The sequence below is a fragment of the Vicia villosa genome, unplaced genomic scaffold (assembly GCF_029867415.1).
Source record: "Vicia villosa cultivar HV-30 ecotype Madison, WI unplaced genomic scaffold, Vvil1.0 ctg.000816F_1_1, whole genome shotgun sequence".
Taxonomy (NCBI): domain Eukaryota; kingdom Viridiplantae; phylum Streptophyta; class Magnoliopsida; order Fabales; family Fabaceae; genus Vicia; species Vicia villosa.
This window is the reverse complement of record NW_026705359.1, coordinates 61826-79555: the sequence shown is the minus strand read 5'-3', so window position 1 is coordinate 79555 and position 17730 is coordinate 61826. Positions and strand designations below refer to the sequence as shown.

Below are 17730 nucleotides of genomic sequence, written 5' to 3'. Positions count from 1 at the left end.
TGACACACCTGTTCGGTAAAACAGTTATGTTGGTTGGGAAATGACGCACCTGTTCGGTAAAACGGTTATGTCGGTTGGGAAAGGGTGCAACTATTCAAACGAAACCAGCGGCTCCGCCCCTTGGACCCCGACGGGGCGCTGCCCCGCACCCCGCCAGGGGCTCCGCCCCTTGGAACCCCGTTTCTATTATTCGTATTCAATTGCACGTTTGCCTCTACGAGCGTGCACTCCGCACTACCCTAACTCATTTCAAGCTTAACGCATAATTGCATCGGCCTACAGTAAATCAAATTATTACCAAAATACATTGATGATACTAAAATCACCAACAATACATGAACCAAACACATCATTCTATACAAGTTCATCATGTACATTCTAGTTCATAAAAAGTGTTATTAAAATTTAGACCACAACATAAATTTCTGATCTATGTATTTCCATGTTTTAGGTTCTAGAATCTCAATGTTTTTAACACTCCATAACATGTGTTCGAATTCTATAATCTGAACTTAAAAAGCACCCATATACATGTGTCTGAATTATACAATCCGAACATGATGAACCTCCTTAGCATATATTTAGATTATAGAATTCAACCTTGTGTTTTATAATAGTATCTTACATTTTTTATTGACAAGTTAACCTCTAAATTACACAAACACAAACAATAACCATAATATGACATTAAAAACAGTTATAGAACTAAAAGTATCTAAAATAATACATAATATAACCAATCAAGTAAAATAAATAATAGTGTATAAAATACATTCAATTGTGCTGCACATTCACACTACTCCTTTTTCGTGTTAAACCTCTTTATCTACAAGATAATCTCGACTTTCTAATGTTCCTTTTGAATTGACTGCATTATGCAAAACATCATGGAATTAGTTCAAGCTTGTTCTAGTGTAGAAAGAACACTTGTGAAACCAGATGTTTCAACAGGTATGCTGCAACACCTGATTTCTTACAACAGACATATGTTATTGCAGTTTTGGTTCAGACTTACTCCCAACAGACATATGCTTACATAACTTAGGTACCCCCATTAACTATAAGCCAAAATCCACGTGTGAACATACTGAAAACAATGCAAGCACGTGTGAACATACTGAAATACTATTAAAGATTTTGATAAAGCTAAGAAGCCAAAATCCAATGTTTGAAGTTACATGGATGTTGTGCCTAAACCTCCTAGTGGATATTTTGTTGATGTGGGAGATATATAGGTGAATTATGAGAATGTAACCAATGACCAAGAACCTTATCATGATGAGATAGTTGAAGAGGTTTCACCCGAGCCACCAGTTGAACATGAGTTGAGAAGAACTACTAGAGAGCGTCAAGTTTATTAAAGATATCTTTAGCATGAGTATGTGATGATCATTGATAAAGGAGAGCCATAATACTATTAAGAGACCATTTCAAATTTTGATAAATAAAAATGGCTAAAGGCTATGCAAGAAGAGACAAATTCCTTGCATGAGAATCACACAATTGAGTTGGTGAAATTGCCTAAGAGTAGAAGAGTGCTCAAGAATAAATGTGTATACAAGATAAAGTATGAAGAGAATAAATCCCAACCAAGATACAAATTAAGATTGGTTGTGAAAGGTTTTGATCAGATAAAAGGTATTGAATTTGAAGAAATTTTCTCACTTGTGGTGAAGATGACATTTATTCGATTTGTGCTGGGATTAGCAGCTAGCTTGAATCTAGAGGTTAAACAACTTGATGTGAAGATTACGTTCCTTCATGGTGATTTGGTGGAAGAGATTTACGTGAAGAAACATGAAGGCTTCAAAGTCAAAGGTAAATAAGAGCTTGTTTGTAGATTGAAGAAAAGTTTGTTTGGTCTCAAGCAAGCTCCACGACAATGGTATAAAAAGTATGATTCTTTCATGGAAAGAAATGATTATGGTAAAACTACTACTAATAATTGTGTGTTTGTGAAGAAATTTTATGATGATGATTTTATTACTATTCTTGTTATATGTTGATGATATGTTGATTGTTGGTCATGCGCTAGAAAAATTTAAAGCTTAAAGAATTAGTTAAGAAAGTCATTTGCAATGAAAGAATTAGGTCTTGCACAACAAATTCTTGGCATGATAATTTCTCGTGACAGGATGAAAGGTAAATTATGGTTGTCTCAACATAATTACATTGAGAAGGTGTTATTGAGGTTTAATATGAGCAATTCAAAACTTTTGAGTACTTCACTTGCTAGTAATTTCAAATTGAATTCTGAACAATGTACTAGAAGTGAATAAGACAAAGAAGATATGAAGAATGTTCCTTATGTATCTTTAGTTGGTAGTTTGATGTATGTTATAGTATGCACAATACTGGATATTACTTATGCTGTTGGTGTTGTGTGTTGTTTCTCTCTTATCTTGGTAAAGATGATTGGCAAGCAGTAAAGTGGATTCTTATATATCTTATAGGTACTTTTAGAGTGTGCTCATACTTTGGAAGTGAAGTTCCTATGTTAGATGGCTACACAAATGCAAATATTGCCGGTGATATTGATTCCAAAAAATCTACTTCTGGATACATGATGACTTTTGCAGGGGGAGCGGTTTCTTAGAAATCAAAATTATAAAGGTGTGTTGCTTTATCTACTACCAAGGTTAGGTATATTGCAGCAACTTAAGCGGCTAAAGAACTTTTATGGATGAAGAAATTTCTTTAAGAGTTGGGTGTTTAAGCAAGAGAAGTCAGTGTTGTTCTATGATAGTTACAGCGAAATTCATCTTGGATACGAGATACATTGGACACAAAGTTGTTTTCACTTGAAAAGATCCATACAGACGAGAATGGTTCACATATGATGACAAAGACTTTGCCTGCGACAAAGATGATCAACTGTGGAAAGAAAACAAGCATGGTGGAGTAGCTCCTTCCCACTTGAGCCGTGAGAGGGAGATTTGTAGGGTTGGCTCACTCCTAAAGTGGGAACCACCGTTTAATTAATAAATAAAAAAATTTATTAGATTTGTTTTATTTGGGCCAAACTCATTTGGCATCTATTTAAAGGGATTTTTTAATCCCTAAAGTAACATAACAAATAAGCAACTTACAAGGGTTTTTAGAGAAGAGGAAAAGACACAAGTGATAGAAGGGTGGGTAACAAACCTTATCAGTTTGAGGTACATTCAGTATGTTGTTCCTATAACTACTTTTATTGGTATTCATGTCGAGTAGTTTTACATTTTCTTAGAGTTGTTTTGGTATACTTAGAATTTGTGGAGGTGTTGTTTGGAGTGAGTTTTTCCACATATATTATTTATCAATGAAGAGTGTTATTCCCTAGTGTTACTAAGAAGAATTTTGTATTCCCATGATTGATATAGTGGAAAGCTTTACTGGAATATGTCTCGTAATTTTTATTCTCTCACTTTGATAAAAGTTTTTCACGTTAAAAATTTGGTGTTCTTGCTATTTATTTTTCTGTTATTATTATGCTCTGAAATTGGTTGTACACGTTGTTCTAAATCTGCTAGGTCAATATTCTTTAAGGTTGTGTTTGCGAGTTTGGATGGGAGAGGAGGGGAGGCTTCCGAAAACGATAATTTAAAAAATATAAAAAAAATATTTGACATTTAAAAAAAATGATTTTGTTTAAAATGATAAAAGAGTCGTTATCATTACTATATTTTTAATTTTCAGAATATTATAACAACCTAAAAATATTTGGAAAATTTATGAAAGCCTTGGAAGACCCTCTAAAACTATCATTCAATACAATTTTTGAATTCTCCCATGTTATGGTATTTTTGATGTTATGAATAAAATCAAATCCTCTAAAACCCTTCTACCCAAATCTTCCTATTCTTTTCACTAAATCTTCCTTATTTTTCAAAGTCATTTTCTCTCTTTCTCTCTCCAAACTCACAAATAAAGCCTAAGTCAAATCAGTTTCAGGTATTATATATCTACCTTCACAATGTTACTTATATTATTTTTTCCATGCTTTTGTGGTTCCTGAATTACCATGACTTGGTGCATTACACTCACTAGCCTGCTTAGATCCATAATACTTGAAATAAAATTTTTCATCCTTAAAATAAACTCCCCTTCTTGCAGGTTACTTATAAAGATACGAAAAATATTTTGGAATAATCAATTTTTATGAATAAAAATTAAAATAAAATAAAGAAATAAGATAAAGACATAACTTATGAGTAATAAATTGTACAATAATGATTTTAATACATAGAAATAATTCATTTTCTTCCCATTTATATAAATTATTTTGTAATTTTATATCTTAAATCTTTTTAGAATGGAGTATCGATAAAGAAATATAATTATATATGAAAGCAAAAAATAAGATATGATAAAAATAAATTAAAATAATTATTCCATAATAAAATATAAAGTTCAATTAAGTACATTAAAATTACACAATATGACATTTTTTTTATATTTGTAGTGAAATATGGCATTACATAATAATTTAAAATTATATATATAAATTAAGGATATTAAACTATTTTAGGTGGGACAGAAACTTTACGGGGTGGAGGATATTTACGTCACCCCGTCCGTGCGAGGGAGAAATTTCCCGTCTTTGAAGCTCCAAACAAAAAATCTCTACGGAAATCCTAGTCACAATAGAGGTCAAAGTTTTAAGCAAAGATATTTTATACAGCAAAACTTTCCACTCAAGCAAAATTTAACAATGTTGTGTCTAAGAATGGATCCAAATCCAAAATCTTGATTTCATTTGTTTAAAGGATTAAAATGATTATTTGCTCTATCTTTTAAAAAATTTGTTGCATTTTTCGTAACGGTTTGTTTTAGCAAAGTTAGGTTATTCATACCCACTTGTATTCTTATATTTCTCGTGATATCCATATGTATATCCATCCAATGTTCCATGATCAAAATAATCTGCTACCATTTTCAAAATTATCCGCTAAGTTTGATCAAATAGAATCTAAATTTCATAGTGGAATTTATGACTAGGTATGATTATTAAATACTTCAGGAATTTCACAAAATCTATAAAATATCCGAAATTTAACAGCCATAATCACAAAAAAACATAGGCTTTTCCTTTTTTTTTTAGCATGAAAAGAACACAAGAGAAAACCTTATACTCCTAAAAAGCACTACTACTACTTCTACAAACTCGAACTTAATGCTATAACATTGCTAAACGTAAAAACAGTGATAAGATTATAGACTTTGCACAATTCCCATCCTCTTAAATACCAACTCTGTCGAAACCAAAACGTTCGCTACAAAAACTTGATCCCACAACTGAGAGTTGAATCCTCCCTGTCCATTCCTCTCCAGGCTTCAAGTTCACAGGTTTCTCTATCACTGCACCATCTACACAAAGCATATGCTTGTACTCCTCATCACCAAAATCCACCATCGCCTTCGATTTCTTCTCCCACGGATTCCACACAGCTGCACACACAAGAAATAAAGGTGTCACCACAATATCAAGGAAATCACCATAGAACTACATACAATAGATGAAAGGTGATGCATACCAACATCGGGAAGGCCTTCCTTTCTTATAATGAATGTCCTCTTCCTCTCATGATCTATAACTGCAATTATGTTTGGAGAGCTCAGATAAAGACGATCCACCTGCGCAGAAGAAAGGATCAGTTTTGAAAACCTCTTGGTTCATAAGCTACGAATGAAGAGGTGTTACCATAAGATTTACCTCGGATTCAAATGTTATCGCATCTCCTTGTTCTGTAAACCGTTCTTTCTTGGAAAGGTTGTCCAGGTAATCAAGTGTCTCAAGACCTTCAATTCTTATCTCACTGTACAAAATTGTCAATGTGAGTAATCATAGATATTGCAAAATAATCCAACAGTTAAAAATTGAAATGATTGTCAAGAAGAAAACATTATCCAAACCTGATGTCAGAAACCAACAAGTATGTGTGGTATGCGAATGAGAAACTAAATGGCTTGCCATTGATATTCCTGACTCGTGATATCAGGGATAGGTCTCCGTTTGTCGTAAGAGACACCCGGATGCGGAACTCAAAACTGATACAATTATGTAATTGTTAGCTTATTGCAGTTTGGAATTTACTTTCAACATATAGGGAAAAGAATATCAGATACATGAGCTACGGTTTTGTGGATTCAAGTCAATACCTGTGTGGCCAGCATTTCATATCTTCTTCCGATGATTTGAGTAGCAGGTCGACAAAAGATTTTCCACGGGAATCATTTGGAGGCAAAGGAGGAGGATTCTCATCAATTGTCCAAATTCTGTTTCTTGCGAATCCATGCCGCTCCTGTGTCCCACAGTTTCCAAACTATAACACAAATTTAAGTCTAAGATGAGTTTATGCATGTTAAAATTTATTGAAATTTGAGATTGAACATTCAAAATACTAATTATAACCTGTGGAAAACATATTGGAATTCCTCCTCGTATTGATTTCGGTGCCTTCAAATTTGTCTACAATCGATTGCAAATAAGAGAAACTAGTAAATAAGACTGCTTTCTGACAACATTATGACGCAAAATATCCTAAGACGAACTAATTTCGGACAACAGGACAACGAAAAGTTGGCAAAGTTTCCAGATCAGCACTGACAGCAAACAAATACCAACATAAAAAATACACTTTTTAAATCAAAATTAGAAGACACACCTTGCAGCTTGTGAATAGTAGTTCTTCACCGCGCTCATTACGCCATGAAGTGACCTGTGCTCCATGTAAGCTTACCTAATTGCGATAAAAGACACGTAATCCCAATATCAAACCTCGATCAATATATGAACCATATTTTCCTTATCATGAATTGACATTGATGAACCGATGCAAATAAATCAATCAACAAGTTCTCACCCGTGCCGAAGCCCCTAGTGGCGTCCGAAGTACAACTTGATCAATTCCGTTCCAGTCCTTTGTAAGTTCAGTTGCTGCTCTAAAGTCCCACACAGCTGCAGAATGCCCCATCTATGAAAAAAATCAAATAAGCTTAATGAAGTCAGCACACGCCAATGCCCGGAATCGAAGGGGAATCAATCCAGTCCACACCTATACAGAAACAAGGAAGTGAATTTTCTTTGTCAATCAGAAGCAAAATCCCAATTGCCAATTAATGAACCTAATCTAATCTATCCTCACTGATACGATTCAGATATAGGGAGCCCTAAATCTATCTACATAAAAAAACAATAACTACAATGAATGCAAGCGAAAATTCCATTAAAGCCATGAAAGAGAAAAACGATACATTAAGTTTGGAACATTTGGCAACTGAATATCAATCAACATGGCACACACCTAAACATGTCTCTTGAAACTTGTCAGATTTACAGCACAAAAAGACAAGTATAAAATTAAGGATCTTGGAAACATTCAACAAATTCAAACCAATGCGTAAAACAATTACACATAACAACAATTGTAAAAGTAAAATTTGTACAACAACATAACCAAAATAATTACAACAGTAACAGTAATTCCTTCCAGAAAATTGCAATTACGCAATAAAATCTCAAACTGAATACATTATTTCTCCACAACTACACAAGTAACTCCAAAAGAGTTAAAGTATGCTTACGTTAGCAATGTGGAATCAGTAACTGTGTCAAATGGGTTCAGAAATTCATGCACCCAAAGACAATAACTGCAATGAGAAACAAACAAGTATAAGTTTTGAAAAGTACCCATTTCTCAAAAGCATTAATTCAAACACAACAACTGCAAATAAATGCAGAAAAGTTAAAAATTCCAACCAACCGAAGATTGTGAAAATGGAACAAACATATACATTGTAATTTAGTACATTGTTGTGTTGGGTGGTGAAGAGATCTAATCTACGACAAGTATATATATTAATGTATAAACAAAACACACATGTAGAAACTGTCAAATGAAATTGATTATAAAATTTAATGTAGATTGGAATTTAATGTAATATGATGAATGTGCTTAGAATTTGTACCCAAAAGAAAGAGATGAATGAATGAATGATGACTTTATAAAAAAAAAACTTAAGAACTTAAATAATATACAATACACCGCTTCAGGTTGAGGTTGAAAGAGAAGGTACCTTTTGGTTGAGAAACGAGAGTATCAACAGTCACATTTTATAGGACGAATCTCGCAGATGAATGAAAATGAAAGTGAACTCTAAAATATAGTAATATAACCATTTTTATTTTTTTATTTTACAAAATTAGTTTTAAAATTTGAAATTATGGAAATAAATCAAATTTGTATTTTATAAGGACATGCATATTTTTTTCTTTAATTGAATTGTGGGAAATGGGGATATATCCGTGGAATGTAGAATTTATCTTTAAAAATATTTACTTTTTTTTTCTTTTTCCTATTAATAAACACTTTTTTTTATTTTAAAAAATTAATTTTAAAAGTTGAACATGGAAATAACATCACATTTTTATTTTATAAGGACATATGTATTTTTTTCTCTAATTATGAATTGTGGAAAATGAATATGTTCGTGGAATATAGTAATTATTTATTTTAAAAAATTGATTTTAAAAGTTGAACGTGGAAATAAATCAAACTTTATTTTTTTCCTATAATAATGAATTATGGAAAATGGATATGTTCGTGGAATTTAGACTTTATCATTAAAATTGTTTTTTTTCTTTTCCTTATTTAATAAAATACTTTTTTTTAAAGAAAATGTAAATAAATGGTAAAGTTTTTTTAGTATTGTTTAAAAAATTAAAAGATTTTTTTTATAGAAATTGTTTAATTATTATTTTAATTTATATTTTTAAGATCCATTTTTTCTAAAATTCGTGTGTGTGTTCTGGTTTAATTCTCGAACAATGAAATGTAGAAAATGGATTTTTGGTAGAATCATGACCTTATCTTAAAGTAATATATTTTCTTTTTTAATGAAAAACACTTGAATTTCTTTAAAAACAATATGTGAATAAATAATTTTAGACTATTGCTTTGAAAAAAATAGAATAAAAAATGTGTGATCAGTGTTTGATTTATATTTTAAGACAACATTTTTGTTTTATAAATTTCTACGTAAGACTTTGATCATTTAACGATGAATTGTGAAAAATGGATTCCATGTAAATCTTGAGCTTATCTATAAAGATATATTTTTTCTTTTTTATTAATATAAAACAATTAGGAAAGAGGAATGATAGGGTTACATTAAAGTACCGCGGTACCAATTATAATTAGTTTATTTATTTATTTTATGCATCGGGACTTATGCCATAGACAACAACAAAAATTAAAAGCTACTGTGTATCAGTGTATGATTTAGTGTGTAAATAGCATTTCTCTTAGGAAAATATCAAAAGAGATATTGGTAAAAAGAGGCATTTTAGGAAAATATCAATAAGTATATTTAAAGTATTGGTAAAAAAAATTAAAAGAGATATTTTGCATAAAATTGTGTAATTTTTATTTTAGTTAGTGTTTTAAATACTAATTTTGTATTGTGCCTAAATATGGAATCTGTTTGAATGTATTTCTTTTTCTCGTTTTTTTTTCTTTTATAATTTTTATAATTCAAATACTTAAAAATAAAATAAAACTCATAAATCTTTTTTTAAATTTTGGTTTTTAATTCGAAAAGACCTTCAATCAATAACATATTACAAGTCTTGATGCAATAAACAACACATAAAATTATCACATTTTAAAATCACTCTATTTTATAATATAACTTAAAAAAATATCTTACTCATTCGATTATATATAATTAGGGTTATCTTAGTTTTGTTATGTATAGTCCCTTTTAAGTCCGGATAAAAAAAGAGAATTGTGTTAAACAATCGACAGTCAACGTAAAATTTTGTCAAATCTCTATAACATGAATCTGTTGGAACAAAATCTGTTCATATTTCTTGAGTTTTGATGATAACAAAGTACTTAAAAAACATATACTAACATTTGTTTACGTGTGCATGATCATTAAGCTAGTAATTAACTTAGTTTTGACCCAGTTAAAATAACTTATTAAGAATAAGCATTTGAATTAGATTCTAATGGACCACAATCTAATTTTCACGTAGAACCTCAGCGTCTGGTTACTCAGCCTCTGTTAAGCTGGAAACATACTTCAGCACCTTTGGTTCGTACTCTGTGTAAAGCTGCTTCATCTTGTCAACTGATAGAATTATTGAAAAAGTCAACTAAGGGTTCTATCGCAAGCCTCAAGGCTCTTTGACGTGATTTCATTACTTAAGAAAGACACAGTGGATAAAGAGATTATTCAGAAGTTGAATATTCTAACAGTACCAACTCTCAACGTCCCTCTCTTTGAACTACTTCTTCAGCAAAGAGACTTGTGCAAGTTATCCTCCAACAGCTCTTTTGTTACCTCTATATAAGGAACTGAAGATTCAAAGGAAGATACACCATTAGACAACAAAAAACTACAACAACGAACCAAAATTGATTTAATCACCAAGCTTTTGTACATAGATGTTGTACTGCACATACACTTAAGAATTTTTACTTTTATATATCTTAGAAATCTCAAGTAACTAGGTCTTTGCTTATGTTGTATTCTTTGTACCTCTAATTGTATATCAAGTACATCTTGTTGTAATCCTAAATATTTTGATTATAATCTGTAAAGTCTCAAACTGACTATTTTAGGAAGGAAGTCTCTTTCAGGTTTGATTGAGAAAGGAAGTCCTGAATTTATATGCTAAGAAAAGGATGTCTCTTTCAGGTTTTGATTGAGCAAGGAAGTCATGACTGGTGTGTTAAGGCAATGAAGTCTCTTTAGGTTTGATTGATCAAGGAAGTCCTAAATTGGTGTGTTTAGGCAAGGAAGTCTCTTTCAGGTTTGATTGAGCAAGGAAGTCCCAAACTGGTGTGTCTAAGTAGGTTTTAATCAGATTCTGATTATAGTGAAAAAGCTCTCATGAGACAAGGGGACTGGACTACTCTTGGTTGGAGAGAAACCAGGATAAAACAAGAAAATGCATGTTAGAACTAACACAAAAGGATCCATGAGAGTATAGGTACCTAAATCTGAAATCGTGTTTGCTACAGATATACCTAAAAGAAGAAACAAAGCAGCAATCGTGATACTTCGACAGTGGTTGCTCATGACTTATGACAGGAGAAAGGCATATGTTCCAAACCATAACTCTTAAAGGGGAATGAAGTATGGGATTTGGAGGAGGAAAGAAAGGGAAGATCATTGGTATGAGTACCATTGATAATTCTCTAATCTTTGTTAATAATGTTTGGCTTGTAGATGGACTCAAACATAACCTGTTGAGCATTAGTCAATTTTGTGAAAATGGTTATGATGTCTTGTTTAATAAAAACATTTGCTCAGCCATCAATAAATCGGTTTTATTCATAGCGAAGAGGAAGGGAAATGTTTATAAAATTAATCTTTCTGAATTGGCTGATCAAAAGTTAAGAATTTTAACTTTTGGTCCCTCCTGCTAAAACCGTCGCTAATTCAGTCACTAAGTATTAAACAGTTGCTAAAAAATGTCGTTATTTTGTCGTTAAGTTGTAAAAACCGTCACTAAATTGCAAGAGTGACCAAAAGTTAAAATTCATAACTTTAGAGAAATGATTCTTTAACGAAAAAATAAAAATGCCTAACTTTAAAGGGACTTTAAACATATTTAACCCTTTAAAACATGTTTATGATTCATGACTTTCAATTTCGTGTATTTTTTTTAGTGAATAGTCTAATGGCTGAAATTCACCTAATTAAAAATGAATAAGTGGGATGTCGTAAACTCGAACTCACGCTCTTGCACTTGATGTCCCTATACGTTCCTAAAAAAGAGTATAGAATATGTCTTGTGACACTTAAATGCTTTAAATAATTAATGAATATTATAATTTAGATGTATATTTTAACAATCTTGATTTTTTTGTTTTAAACCATGAATTGTGCACATTATATTTATTGTGAAGTAATTTTTTTCACTCGGTCTAAGATTTAGGATGTATATGTCACGTTCAATATACTAAAATATAAAACATTTTATAAATATTTTCAATAATATCTCTTAGGCTAAATTACCTACTTGGTCCTTTAAGTTATTTAATTGTAACAATGTGGTTCTTTACGTTTTTTTCGCTAAAAGTAGGTCCTTTATGTTAACTAATGTCTGCAATGTTGACCTTATTCACAAAATCCGTTCCAAAAAAGCTGGGTTGGCACAAACGGCGCTGATGTGTCATTTAACTTTGCTCTAATGAGCCTAACGCTGCTGACATGGAATTTTTTAATTTAATTTAGGTAGAAATTAATTAATATCATTTTAAAAAGAAATTGGTTGGGCCCAAGACCCATATCCTTGCAATATCTCACCAACTCACAATTAGACACTTATGTATGATTGTGTGAGTTATATAAACACTTATTTTAAGTGTAAAGAAAACGATGTGGGACTCATGATTTTCTAAAAAACCTTCAAACTAGCCTCCCTATGAAACCCAACTATTCATTAATGTCTGATCCTGATCTTGGTGAAGCGGGAACACAGTATCAAATACAATTATTGCAAAAACGTGTCTTATTTCTTGTATATTACCATTAGCCAAGGCTTCATAATCAATTTTCATGTCTTGCTTTGACAGGGATTTCTTAACAGCATTCCTTTTCCCATACCATCAAGAGCCATCATAATGTTGGTGGTCTGCCCAAGAACATGAAATTGAAACTTATTGAACCACTTAAACTACTTTTCAAGGATGAGGTTTTACTTTTGAACTATTGACTTGATAGCGTGCTTGGAATTGGATTTTTTTTGGTTGTTTCTGTTCATGTGCTTGTCATTTTTTGCATTGATTTGATTTTGTTATTTTCATAGCCTTGTTCAAAGGTTCGTCAATTAGGGAGGATCATGGATGTTCCTGAGGGATTTCTAAAGTAGAAAAAGAGATAAAAATAGATTTTATCGAAAAGGCAAAAAAACAAAAGTAAGACACAGATGTTTGTGTTTTGTTGACTAGATACACATCACACACCAACTGAATTCAAATCAATTATTATTTTCCATTTGTCTTTTTTATCTCTCTTTCTCTCTGTCTCTTCTTTCCGAATCTTCCGGTGATGAAAACATTTGCTCCAGAACTTCAAAAATTGCTTCACTGTCAAAATTCAATCACAAGAATGTCCACCCCGCGTTTCTTCTCCTTTATCCTTTAAATAGAAGTAAAAATGCGTGAGAAAAAGCTTTCCATCGTGCCCACGGCACCTTCCATCGCATACACAATGTGATTTGTAACACTTGGATCGCGGCTGTGATACTTTTCATCGCGCCGCAATGACTACCAGGCACGCCCATGATGGCCATGCGAAAAAAATCCAGTGGCCAGTTGAACATTTTCTTCTAAATTTTTTAAATTTTCACTTTTGTTCCTATTTTCTTCAATTCTTCATTTTATTCCTATATCTTGATAAAACTAAATCAAAGTTAACCAAAATTTGATAAAAATAACTGCAAATGCTTGTAATAATTACATGATAACAAAGTGAACAAGGCATACATGACATCCAATGCTTTATCAATTTATGTTCTTTCATTCACCTTATTGCTAAAATTATTTTTAGGGACATGATTTTTTTGAATATTTTCTTGTTGGATATTTTCTAATTGTTAAAGAGCGAAATATGGATAATGGCCTGCAGAAATCTTGTATAACATTGATAAGTATAATTTGTTTTCAACCTAAATGTTTGCCACTGCTAAGTGTGACAAAGAGATCTACTTTCTAGTCTTCTTTTTTTTGCATTATTGAAGAGGCCCTAAGTAGACAATTACATCATCTAGTGTACCAAGGCCAACTCATTTGCACCTCATATGGTAATACTATCATCCTTAACCATACATTCTTTGTTGATGATCTCATGTTATTTTATAAAGGAAACAAAAAGAATTCTTATTACATCCATCACCTTATGTAGAAATATGGTAAACATTTTGGCTAATGTCATACCCCAAAATTTGCCAATACTATTTCCCTTGTTCAAACTCATATCAAAGTTCAAGGCTCAAAGACATCCCTCCTAAACAATGACTCAAGGGACTAGGGTTTTGTTGTTCTGAAGAAAATCAATGGATCAACAGCTCCAAGGCATCTCATATGGTTTATGATATTCCAAACTACCTCCATGACAAAATTCAGGTCTCAATTCAAAGAGTTGATCACTCAATTACTCAGAAAGTCAACAGTCGACTGATTTGACCTAAAAGTCAACTGTGGTCAAAGTACAGTAAAACTCATGATTTTTTGTCAACATCCTTATTTTGTAGTATCATTCACCATTTGATCAAGAATTGATCATGGTTCATCAAGGAAAGATCAGAAATCAGTAAATTCAAGAGTTTCTAAATTAGGGTTTTCATGGAAGAAAGTCAACTGAACTTTGACCAGCCATAACTCCCACATGGAACATCAGAAATTTTCCATTCAAATCTCATTTTGAAGGAAATTGAGTTCCCTAAAATTTTGTCTCTCACAAGCCAAGTCTAAAAATGCTTCATTTGAGAGATATGGATCAAAACATTATAGGTCCTTTTCAAAAGTCAACCAAAAGTCATCTTTTTCAAAAGAGTACACAAGAAGCATGGAGAATTATTTTGACATGGGACCAAAAGCATTGATTGGAAGACTCTTCAAGGTTTCTAAAAAGTCCAAGAAATTGGAAAAATGTTGAAGTATAAGGAAATGGCAAGGTGTACAAGTTCACCTATTTTCAAAGGCATGTATGAAGAGAAAAGGTCCAAAACTCCAAATATTTCCAAATGGGCCTATTTTATTTTTATCCAAACTTTATCTTAAGCCCATGCACGCCCCAAAACAAGAGCCTTGTCATCTTTATTATTTTATTAATTATTTTATAGTTTTTTTATCATTTTAAATCATAAATTAGTTATATAAAATAATGAAACTAATGAAAGATTTTATTTGCTTTGATTCCAATTAAATATGATCATCCAAAATCACATTTATGACTCAATTTTCGTGCAAGTACAAGAGTGAAGGAAAAGATTGAAATTTGGTCTAAAATAGAAACACGTGAATCAAATTTTCTCAAATTTGCAAATCAATGATTGGATTGGATTTTGTCCAAGTTAGTTGACCTAAATTGCTCTCCTATATATACATAACAATACCAGATGTAATTTTTAGAAAAATTCTGCGGAGATGAGCCCTAGTCCGAGCATCCAAGAACCAAAAAATTTCAAAGATCAATTTGAAGTTTAAGGTGGATTCAAAGCCTTGTGAGTCTTCCAAACGATTCCCAGAAGTGTGTAGAAGCTTTCTCGATCGTCACTCTCAATCCAAACGTTCAGAACCGGTTCCAAATCGCTCACGGTGTAATAGAGGCGAGCTTTTATAGCTAACATGGAAAAAGCGTTGTAAAAGCGCTTTCTGAAATTTTCCAAGGAAGAAGATGATAACGTGTCATCCCCTCAATGGCCATTGTCACGCGCGCATTTTTTTCAAAATCAGTTGGATCCTGTACTTTAAGACGCACGCAGGTACGATGCACCCTCGCTCCTGCTGCCATCAGAATGCGTCTCCAGTTGATCCAATGTTCACAGAGATGCAAGTCCACCATATTCCCACGCGCGCTGCCACACTGAATCAAAAGTTAAGTTTTTTCTAAATTTTTTAATTTTTAATTACATAACTTATATTTCTTTTTATTTTAATATATATATATATATATATATATATATATATATATATATATATATATACTTAGTTTCAATAATAAAAAATATACTTTTATTTATTTTTTCTTAACAAAAATTATTTCAAACTTTTTTTATTTATTTTTACAAAAAAAATAATAATATTAAAATAAAATATATTTATTTTATTTTAATTATTAACCATTTTATTTGTTTCTTTAAATTAATTTAAATTGTACAAATTATTTATTTAATTATTATTTTTTATTAATTGATAAAAATATGTATTAGGGTTAGGATATTTTAATCGAAATTTTATTTTCATCGATTTAATTAATTAGGTTGAAAACCAATAATTAATTAATTCGATTTTATTTATTCTATTAACCAGGGTTAACTTCTGCCCTAATCAGGGTTTGCGAAGATCATGCCTACACTGAAATTTTCTCTTTGTTGTGCAGTTTTTCAGGGTTATCATCAGGGTTCGTCCGTCTACGCGCCATATCAGATCAAAAGCTAAGTCCTGATTCTATATTTATTTAAATATTTGTTATTTTTTGCCTTCTAAATTAAAATTAGGGTTTATCTTCAAATGCCAATGAACTGTTCCTACACTCACCCCTTTTGTTGTTTATTTTTTCCTTTTCCAATTTTTAGGGTTAACCAACCGGCCAAAGCTCAAATGTTCGGTAACCCTAGAAACTCATATTTTAATTTCTTTATTATTATTATTTATGTCAAACCTCATTGCTTTGTTGGGGTTTTATTATTGCTTTTTCCCCTTCCCCATGGTTTATCATGTAACTGCTTCTGGTTTGTATTGCTTGGCCTTGAAGGCACTTAACACTGTTTATATTAACTGCGTGGTTAGTAATCCTAGGGAGTGATAACATCGAACTGAATCTAGAATCACCTAATTACAAGATAATATAACTGAATCTGGTCACGTGATTGTTGCACCCACACACCTTTTATGGTAACCTCTCTTATTGCTTGTTGCCTGTTGCCTGTTGCCTGTTGCCTGTTGCCTTGTTGCCTTGTGTTTTTCAGTGCAGAATAGCCAAGTCCCTCGAATACGAGGATGCCTCAGCAATGTTGCCCCCAGTTCATTCAGATCATAAGTCCCTAATGATGCTGCCTTCGATTCGCTAATATGATCTCGTCCCTCGAAGTTGTCTACGAAATGCTGAGGTGTCCTCTGGTTGCCTAACAATGGATATTCTGATCCTTCCCTTAGACTACATGCCCCTCTATGGCAGGACAGTCTTGTGGCGAACGATGATTCGACGACCCTTTAATCTCCAAATAAAAGGACTTCCCTACCCTCATATGGTATAGATAGCCCTGAAAGGCTAAAAGAACATTTTTCATCTAACCATGTAATTTGCCCCTAATTGCTTTGCTCTGGTTTAAAATTCTTTTTCTACCCTTTTTCTAAAAACTCATAAGGCTACGCTCATTTACGAGCTAAAGTCCTTATTTCTTCTTCTTCTACATTTCTAAACTTTTGGTTTCAAAGAGCAAAGCAATTAAGAGCCCATGGATAACCATGGATACAAAGGGTGCCTTACACCTTCCCTTTGTATAAATTACCCCTCGTACTCAGTTTTCTTTTAAAAAGGTTTTTCCTGTTCTTTTAGCCTTTCTGTTAATTTGGATAAAATAAAAGTCGGTGGCGACTCTTGTTTACCGCGACATTTCGAATAAAGTCAGTTCACCGTGTTACAGCTAACATATTAGTCATTATAAGTGTTAGATCATTTGAGCTATTGTTTCTAGTAAGAGGCTAAAATATTTACCTTTAATCTTAGAATTTTTTCAGTTGACCAGAGTCCTCTTGACTGCCTTGGTGTTTCCATTTTTAGAGGCAAGCCTAAAACCTTGCATCTTCAAGCCATTGAAGACAAAGTCGTTGCTAAACTCACTAATTGGAATTGGTCATCTTTTTTTTTATGATGGAAAGAATTCAAATAGTGAAATCTATAATTCATGGTATGTTTCTAATATCCTCATAATTTATTAATGGCTGATAACTCTTATAAACAAGGGATACTTGCATTAGGAATTAAACTAGGAAACTTGTTACTACC

General features: G+C 32.1%; 1 protein-coding gene across 1 annotated transcript; it reads right to left on the bottom strand.

Annotated features, from left to right (window-relative positions):
* Positions 1-4989: 4989 nt before the first annotated feature.
* On the bottom strand, positions 4990-8114 carry LOC131631340 (putative glucose-6-phosphate 1-epimerase). The gene is made up of 10 exons (XM_058902134.1): positions 8059-8114; positions 7567-7632; positions 6846-7037; positions 6648-6722; positions 6395-6451; positions 6142-6305; positions 5896-6030; positions 5696-5798; positions 5517-5616; positions 4990-5430 (listed from the first exon to the last, which is right to left on the bottom strand). The coding sequence occupies exons 3-10, from the start codon at positions 6954-6956 to the stop codon at positions 5222-5224; spliced, it is 954 nt and encodes a 317-aa protein (XP_058758117.1). The 5' UTR covers positions 6957-7037; positions 7567-7632; positions 8059-8114; the 3' UTR covers positions 4990-5221.
* Positions 8115-17730: the final 9616 nt, after the last annotated feature.